Source organism: Cynara cardunculus, unplaced genomic scaffold (assembly GCF_001531365.2).
Source record: "Cynara cardunculus var. scolymus isolate 2C unplaced genomic scaffold, CcrdV1 Un_Scaffold_3822, whole genome shotgun sequence".
Taxonomy (NCBI): Eukaryota; Viridiplantae; Streptophyta; class Magnoliopsida; order Asterales; family Asteraceae; genus Cynara; species Cynara cardunculus.
The window spans coordinates 7,003-16,667 of NW_020201631.1; the positions used below are offsets into that span (position 1 = coordinate 7,003).

Below are 9,665 nucleotides of genomic sequence, written 5' to 3' on the forward strand. Positions count from 1 at the left end.
CGGCTTACTGCACCCTACATTTCGCAAAGCATCTCTTGAGAGAGGGTTAATAGAGAACGATGACAACTTATCCCAATGTCTTGGAGAGGCCTCCTTATTTCAATTTCTGGCTGCTCTTAGGAGGTTATGTGCCACGATGTTGATTTATTGTGAGCAAGGAGATGTTCGTAGGTTATGGGATGACCACTATGATTCACTTTCTGAAGATTATACGCGACAAAGTGAAAGTGCTAATCGAGTCCGTAATATGGTTCTAACTGATATCCTCGTTTTTCTACAGTCTATGGGTAAAAAGTCTTGATGATTTCGATCTTCCAATGGTTGATGAAAATTCCAATTTTCAATCTGGAGAATTTCATGAGGTACAAGAGGAATGCTCTATAGCTGTGGAAGATGAACACTTGCGTGCCCGAGACTCTCTGAATTCCGACCAGAAATACGCATATGATGAGATCATGAGGCACGTAGACGAGGATTGTCTAGGAGTGTTCTTTATAGATGGTCCGAGTGGAACCGGGAAGACTTTTTTGTACAAAGCTTTGCTTGCCAACATCCGTTCACGTGGTCTTATTGCTCTCGCAACCGCTTCGTCAGGTGTTGCTGCCAATAATATGCCTGGAGGGAGAACAGCTCACTCTAGATTCAAAATTCCTCTCAACCTTGATAATAACTCAATGTGCAACATAAAAAAACAAAGTGGAGCTACTCAATTGATTCGAGATGCAAAAATAATCATCTGGGACGAAGCATCGATGGCAAAGAGGCAAGCAGTAGAGGCGCTCGATTGAACAATGCAAGACATCATAGGGGTGGCATTCCCATTCGGCGGAAAGATAATGGTTTTGGGGGGTAATTTTAGACAAGTATTACCGGTCGTGAGGCATGGAACCCGAGCACAGATTGTAGATTCTAGCTTACGGATGTCACCTCTTTGGGCAACAATTAAAAAGATACGATTAATGCTCAATATGAGAGCACGCACAGATCCGTGGTTTTCAGAATTTTTATTAAGAGTCGGTGATGGAGATGAAGAAGCGGTGGACGAAAGCTTTATTCGCATACCGGACGACATGACCATTCCCTATACTGATAAAGATAAGTCAAAAGATGCGCTGATTGACGCAATCTTTCCATCTCTACAAATCAACGGAGCTGATTCGGATTATATCATTTCGAGGGCGATATTGTCAACTAAAAACGAGAATGTCGATGAGATTAATGATCAATTGATCGACAAGTTTTCTGGAGATGAAAAAATATACTACAAATTCGACGAAGCAGAAGATGATAAGAACAACATCTATCCGATGAAGTTCTTAAATTCTTTAACTTTAGTGGTTTGCCTCCTCATTACCTTCTTCTCAAGATTGGATGCCCAATAATACTGTTACGAAATATCGATCCCTCGAATGGATTGTGTAATGACAGTAGATTGATATGCAGAGGCTTTCAACAGAATGTCATCGATGCAGAAATAGCTGTTGGTCAGCATGCTGGAAAGAGAATATTTTTGCCGAGAGTTCCCTTATGTCCGTCCGAAGACAACATGTTCCCATTTAAGCTGAAGAGAAAACAGTTTCTAATTCGACTTAGCTTTTCTATGACAATCAATAAAGTTCAAGGCCAAACAATTCCGAATGTAGGTGTTTATCTACCRGAATCAGTTTTCTCACATGGGCAACTTTACGTGGCTTTGTCCAGAGGGATATCACGAGGGAATATGAAGGTGTTAGTGAAGCCTGTTAAAAAATTCAATCGTGCCGAAGTCTACACCTTAAACGTCGTCTATCAATAAGTTTTACGTGATGAATAAGGTATAATCAACAATTATATTATTACACATTTTGTACCATATGTTTTAATTAAAACCATTGCGCCATTTTTTGTAGGAAATATTTACGGATGAGTGCATCACGAAAAACAAACAGCAGTTTGGATATACGGATGAACATTATTTTACAAACGATTGTATTTAATGAGTTCTGAGTATATGGTTTTCAGAAACCCGACATGTGTGCAATTTTTTTTCCATTCGATCTTGCTAACAAACAAAATTAACCTTCAACTTTATATATTAGTTGACTTGTAAAATAACCACACGAACTCATGATTCAAAACCAAACTAATGTTTTCGGATTATGATTTACCCGCACTGCATCACGCGGGTACACCACTAGTATATATATATATATATATATATATATATAGATATATATATATATATATACACTACCTTATAAATCATATTTGAGAAAAATCTTAAAAACAATCTTAAATATATAAAGTATTATTTTTTGATGCAAAAAGTTTTAAAAAGTATTAATTACAATATCACAAACATATTATACAACTTCTTAATGCTTTTAGAAATCTGATTCTCTTAATTACAAGACAATATGCATGGTGTACGACTCTAACATTCTATTCTTCCTCCCAAAATTAGTTGTTCCAGGTTCCAAGATGCTCTTCCGCTCTCAATGCAGTTTATGTTTCCAATTACCTACTCAAACATCGATGTGCCTATTGATTTCCCCAAGGTTACATACCAGCGATATGATTCTCTTCATTGTTATTGCTTCTAGACCTGCTTCCTTCCTTCTCTCGCCCCTCTAATCCTTCTCTCTCCCCTCTAAACCAAAGATGATAATCTGCTTCCTTCCTTCTCTTCCCCTCTAATCCAGTAAAACATCTGCCCTAGACGCTCTATAATTTCAACTATATAGAATCCTTTGTCGTTCTCGACTTTGGTGTGTGGCTGTTCTTCGTTGAAATGGTAGGTTTTTACCCAATTTTTCTTGTTTAAGTACCATAACATTGTCGTTGCTTCTCCAAATTCTAAAAGATTGGGAAGTTTTACCAGGGAGTTGTTTTCTTTATTTTTTGTTCATTTTCTACAGATTTATTTTTCAAGGGACTTCATCTTTATTAAGATTGAAGTTCATGGGATTTTATATGTCAATTCAACATATGCAAACTAGGTGTTTGATGACATGCCTCAATACAACAAGACTTTCAAGCATCTCGATTCAAGCTAATATTGAGGTAAAATTTGCACTGTATTTTAATTCACAAGTAATATTTCTTGAATTTTCAAATCCTTTTTCTCCATTGAGATTGATGATAGGTCTATGTACATCTTACCCTTTTTGGACCCGCATCTAAATGAGATATACAGGAAATGGTTAAATTTAATAAATTTGAAGAAACAAATGAAGTTTGCAAAATGATCACCCTTCTGGATTGTTAGATGTAACAAATATTCTCTGTTCTTTTGTTTATGTCGTAACCTGTTTCAAACTCTAAGCGAACCTGTCAAAATTGCAGCCTGTATAAACTTAGTTGCATATTTTTGAATTATTTTAGTGTAGGATTAAAGTTGGTTTACTTTGTTGAAAAAATATTTTTCATGTAAGTTTGAAAGCGTTTTTATGATGTTTCTGCATTTGAGCAGCATTTCAAGAGGTATTTTGTGAGAGTGATCTTAATTTGCTTGATTGTTTATCGGATAAGAGGTGTGCTTCTTTAGCTGACATGATACACCAACACGTACTTTTAACAATAGTTCACAGACGTCCACTAAATATTAAACCATGAGCTTTTTGAGTTTTGACCAGATAGGATATATTTTTCCTGAGAACTTGGCATGTATACAGCGTACCAATAATGGGAACTTGTAGCTGCACTGTTTTCATTCTCATAAAGAGTTATTGAGTTGTGATAGCTAGAGTTAAGAGATTCTGATACAAAGACATTAATGACTCCAATTCTAAGGATTAAAATTGGTGGCAGTCTAAAAGCATGATTCATTCCAATGATAAACTGTTGCAGCTGAAATAAGTTGTGAACTAAGGGATATGATGTAAAATTAGCACAATTTGCAACATGGCCTGAATTTCAGGAATATGCTAAGACTGTTACTTACTACTGTGATGAATGAATTTGTTACTAACTTAGTTGAGGTTGATGATTCCCAAGTCTTTATCTAAATAAATTTGGATAAGCACTTCAGAGTCTGCCCTTATATGCATTTGTGAATGTATGTTTGATGTATGTATTATACTGCTCTTGCTGGGTGGGTTACATGGAATAGACAAAGGATGGATCATGTAGATTTGATCAAAAAATAATATACTTGGATGGATCATGTAGATTTGATTTTTTTGGTTTTGTAGACCTGCTTTAAATATTACCTTGATTATGGTTGTAACATTAAAGACAAAGGATCTCAACTATTCAAATCCTTATTAGGATCTCAACTATACATTTATTAGGATCAATGTTGCAATGCATTCCAACTCGATATCTGACTAGGATCAATGTTGCAATGCATTCCAACTCGATGTCTGATTAGGATCAATATTGCAAAAGTAATCCATTTATAATACGTCTCTCATTTCCCAAGACACTAATCAAATTCTAGGCTCATCTTTGATACATGTACTCTATCGATTCATTTTTAGTGGTGCTTATCATTCATCTCTGTCTTTCTATCGATTCACGTAGATGATTTTTGATTATCAATTTATTTTAGGCTTTTTATTGATTTCTTTAAGATGTTTTTTTGTTTGATCGACTTTTTTAGGTGCCATCTTGGTTTTGTTTATCGATTTTATTGATTCTCACAGGTTCTAAGTAATCTAGAGAAGGCAACTTATCGCTTTTCTAATACATTCTTCTTCATACATCTTATCGGCAGGCACAAAGGCAAGTTACTATTTTCTTAACATCTATTAAATGTTTTTTGTTTGATCGATTTTGGTAGATATTTTTTGTTTGATCGATTTTAGTTTGGTTTGTATAGAAGTGACAAAAGTGATTCTCTCTTTGTGCCCACATATGTTGTTGTAAACAAACATAATAGGATTAATCTATATGGATGCAGGACAAGGTTAATTACGGTGATTCAATGTTCATGGACACACCAAGAGGTAGAGGTCTTCAGTTTCCTTTTTCTATATGTGACCGTGATATTATCAAGGTTTTCGTTAATTTCCGTTTAAAATGCTTGGATGTTTTGCTTGTTTACTAAATTCAACAACATTGAACCAGGGCAACAAGAGGACACCAGAGCATTTTGTTGGTTTCGAGGCTGTCATCACAACTCAATGCATGAATGGATGGTCAGTCTTGCTTCTTTCTTAATTTGTCTATTTTCATCTTCGGTTTTAGTTTATGGTCATTGATTTAAGAAATTTGTTAGTTTTGATATGTACTTGAATACATGTTGTTAGGAGTCATTGGTTGTTGTTTAGCCTGCTTGTGCCGAGCATTTGGTTTTGCGAAAAGAGATATTGACTTTTCTAAGTCGTCAGAAATTGATATTGTTTTATTTTATATTCATTTGTTCAATTAGTCTGTCCATCATCCTTTTGACTTACTAAATTAGTTTTTTTTACATGTTGTAAGTGGATATCTTGTTTTTCTTACTATTCCATGGCAAAGCCATTTAAGGTTTTCAATTTTGGGCATGACCATCTTTTACAAGTTTCTGTTGTTTATTTCTTTTTCAGTTGCAAAATAAGGAGGAAGGTTCATCTTATCATGAAAGTTCATATACTTGAACACCAGACATGCCAAAGCTCACTAACCCCTTTAAAAGACGAATATGAAATATTTTTAGCGCACATACATTCTGTCTATATCATATGTTTCAATATGGTTTTTTCTGGTGTTACCTGACAGCATTTATAGCGTGGCATGGATTAGGATTGAACATTCATTCCTGACTCGGTAAGCTTTGGAGGTAATATACTTTGCTTGGATTTTTAGTTGTAGTTTCATGTTTTTTTTCGTTTTGTTGAAAATCCTTTGGCTTTTAAGGACTGAGTTAAATCTCCATTTACTTTTCAACAATATCAGCAGAAAGGGTTGGCTAAAGGGACCAAAAACACAAGCTATGCAACATGCTCACTTCTTTTTATTTACCTATGTACTTCTTTTTGTTGTTCTGCTATTTTTAACGGTATATTGTTTTGGTTTATAGGACCTTTAGAAACTTTATCCTCACCAGCTCAGTCTAAAGGACCGCGAAAGTTGAAGGCTTAATATGGCAAGTAAAATAGATCTCTGGACGAGTTGCTGTTTAAGAAAAAAAATAAAGCACTCAACACAAAAGCATGTCTTTTGGTTACTATTGTAAAGCTATATGTAGGGATGTTGTAATGTTGTAATTGAAGTGTTTTGACTATACTGTGTTTATAACCAATAAGCCCGTTAGCATATTACTCATGGGATTGATTTTGACAGCTTATTTCAACTTTGTTACTGAAGTCAAGTGTTGATGATGCAAAAATGTTCGTCACGGGGATGCAAGCGGTGTTTGTCTGGTTTATAATTGTTAAACAAGGAAAGGTGATTGCTTTGTGAAATGGCAAATAGGATATAGTGAAGACAAAAGGAGATTGCATCCAATTTGATAGGTGAAGACATAGTTCTTAATCGATCAATTTTGATTCTACATTTAGGTTCGGGGTTTGATTGCGATTTTGTATCAACTTGTGATACAGGATGAAGTCCATATCTAAAAGAAGCAAACTTTAAATATGCAAATTTTAAATCAGTTATCATATTACGATAGGAGATTTTAGTGTATATTCTCTACTCTATTTCTGCTACTTCTTGATAGTTGTAATCCGATGAAGCGGTGATCTACTCAACTCTTATGCCACTGCAATTTCTACATATTTCTCATTTCGGTAAAATGCATGCACCTTAACTAATTCCAAAGGTCTAGAAAACAGCTCGGAAAATCTCCGGTGACTGTTATTAGACTCGAACCGGTGAACTCTGAGGATGATCCTTATGGGTATAATACTAAAAGTTAATAAATCAAACAAAACAATTAGTACTTTGTATGAGGATTAAGATTCAAATGACAAAAAAAAAAACTATTTAAAAATCAACACAAGTTGACAAACCAATAAAACAATTTGTATATTATTCGATGAACGTTGAGTTTGAAAATAAATTTTTGTACAACTTTGCAAAGGAATTATATGTGTATACTTATTCCAGTAGTTGTTTCCAACCCATAAACATTTATAGACGATCTCATATTGGTGGTCGGAGTTTAAAAGTCTAGATAATTAACTAATTGACTTGAGACGAGTTTTGTTGATTAACATGTCAGTTATAAAAGGTTTTTTTTTTTTTTTTTTTTGTCAAAAATATGTCTATATTCATTCAAAATAACATACTTATATTCAAATCGAAAGGAAAAGCGTTTTCTATTTCTCTTGGCCTTGCTATGACAATCATGTAAAACTTATACCCCGTCGCATTTCGCGAGTATAAAACTAGTATATTCAAAAACAGATTACAAATTTGAACATAAAACAACAAATATAAACTTTTCTTAAAAGACTAAAGAAGTATATAGCAAATTCTTTTTTTTCATTTTACACTTGTCAAATTCCAACTATAACAATTATTTATATTTTAATAAATATAATAATTAATTTGCAATAACATTAAATAAAAAATGCCAGTTGAATGACTTTGGTATGTGGATAAAACAGAATAACACATAACAAAATAATTGTTTAACATTTTATACGACAAGACTAGATAAAAAAGACTGATAAAATAATCAGTTTACTCTTAACGAGTTATTTATATTATTTATATATTTTTATCATATTATATAAATTATAATAAAATCAATAATTTTTATAATAAAATATAATATTAAAAAGTTTTCCTCAAGTCCATTAAAATATAAAGTTTATTCATTTTCATTTTTTATTTTTTCCCTTTCTTAAAAGTCAAGACTCAAGAATATGTTTCATCAATGTTACACTCTTCCTCCCATGTCTGAAAATGTTTTTCTTCCATATTTACCAATAATTAAAGTATCCAATTATTATATACATTTTCTCGTTGAGTTGACGGCAGAGAAAGACCGGGCATTCTGACAAGCCGCCAATGCTTTCTTTCTCTTTATGTTAAGAGTTACAACACACACCAAAATTTAATATGCAAATAGTAACGAATTGATTGCAACATGTTTAAAATGAGATTTCGAAATAGTTACTGTTTATGTCAAAAATTACACCAAAGATGATTTAAGGTTGGTTTGTGGAGCTTTTACAATTAAAGATCAAATTATTAGATATAAACACAAGAACATAAAACAATAAAGGGGAGAAAAAAATTGGTAACGCGGAAAACACCGTCGAGGGTAAAGACCGCGGACCACAAGAGAAGTCATCAATGCACTAAACTACAACAATTACAAATATAGATCGTGGATAAATAGACGGTGGCGAAAAGTAATGTAAGACAACAATTGCTTTAATAGATTGTTCTTCGTGGCTTCTAAATTACTTCAACGGTTAGGTCTCTAGATATCTTTTCTTGAATCCTTTCGGCCTTTTTATAGGTACTCGGATTGTATGTTCTAACGGTCATCATTCAAGTGCATTTATGAACATAACGATCAATTTTCACTGCATCCTTAACGGTTGGTCGTTCATTACCTTGATGAATTAACGAGGTAGATATTGATCAGATATATCTGAGTCCTTTAATAAATGTCAAAGGTAACGGATGTCGTGGTTAGCATAAAGTAATGAACGTCGTGGGTTTAGTGTGTCGTGGGTGACCATGATCGTACATAGATAACCACGACAGAGGGTCGAGGATTTCGTGGTTGCAGATAATTACAATCAAATGTCGAGGACGTCTTAGTTTTGATAATCCTGTTCGTTGATATTGCTATCGTGGATGTTATACTTGACGGTCGAGGGTGTGGATGTTTTACCAGAACAGTATGCATCCTGAGATATAAATTTAAATACTTATTTAAATTTCATATCTTGTGCCAAAAATAAATTGATCACTCAAAGGTTTCTTGTACATGTGTCATGGAGAGATTGGGTTAGTTACTGGGAAACTGAATCCGTTGCAAGAGAATCGAATCATCCAAGATTCTATGACATCATGGGGGTGTCACGTGCATGGTTATAACCTTACTGACCACATGTCACTCATCGAATTGGCGATGCGAAATGTCGCAGGCACGTGTCAATCATTTGATGGTTGATATGACACATATCAATATAAATAAGGGTTTCCTTTGAAATTGTTTCCTTTTCATGCTTCAAAGAAGATTTTAGTTAGAGAGAGAGCCAAATCCTTTTCTTCCGAGAGAAAACCTGCAATATTTGCTATGTTTTTTGAGGTTTTAGTGTTTTTACATATGTTATCATTCTTCCCATTCGTTTTGTGTGTTTAAGGTTTTAGAAGAGTTTGGAGAGGTAAAATCAGACACGTTTTCCTCAGTTGTAAAAAGAGACTATGTGTGTCCGAAATCACTGACCAATCTTCATATCATCATAACAATCATGGCAGATCTTGATAATTCATGTAAAAACATCATATGAACATTCATAAGGATCTTGAGAGAAAAGGTCAAATGGTCAATCCTTGATTATGTATGTGTGTATTACAATAAGCTCATCTCTTACACTAATTACAAAGACTTAACCATATTTATATGGTCAAACATACAAAGACAAGGTCAAAGTCAAACCTATAAGAAAAGTCAAACACGCTGACTTTTTACAATTATAGACTATTTATAAACTTTCAAGACAAATACAATTAATACTGATTTCTCAGTCCTAACATTCTCCCCCTTTGTATTCAGACTTGAAAGAAAATTC

The 9,665-nt window shown here is 33.8% G+C and overlaps 1 protein-coding gene and 2 long non-coding RNA genes across 4 annotated transcripts; all 3 read left to right on the forward strand.

Moving 5' to 3' along the window:
* Positions 1–791: 791 nt before the first annotated feature.
* On the forward strand, positions 792–1,382 carry LOC112503792. Its single transcript, XM_025107790.1, has one exon. The coding sequence runs from the start codon at positions 792–794 to the stop codon at positions 1,380–1,382; it is 591 nt and encodes a 196-aa protein (XP_024963558.1).
* Positions 1,383–2,486: 1,104 nt separating this feature from the next.
* On the forward strand, positions 2,487–4,709 carry LOC112503794. Its single transcript, XR_003068089.1, has 3 exons — positions 2,487–2,773; positions 2,898–3,042; positions 4,626–4,709. It is a non-coding gene; the product is annotated as an uncharacterized LOC112503794 (long non-coding RNA).
* A 171-nt stretch (positions 4,710–4,880) lies between these two features.
* On the forward strand, positions 4,881–6,242 carry LOC112503793. Of its 2 annotated transcripts, none has more exons than XR_003068088.1 (4): positions 4,881–4,928; positions 5,050–5,120; positions 5,511–5,743; positions 5,984–6,242. It is a non-coding gene; the product is annotated as an uncharacterized LOC112503793 (long non-coding RNA). The 2 variants fall into 2 exon arrangements; XR_003068087.1 differs by having other exon boundaries at positions 5,683–5,743.
* Positions 6,243–9,665: the final 3,423 nt, after the last annotated feature.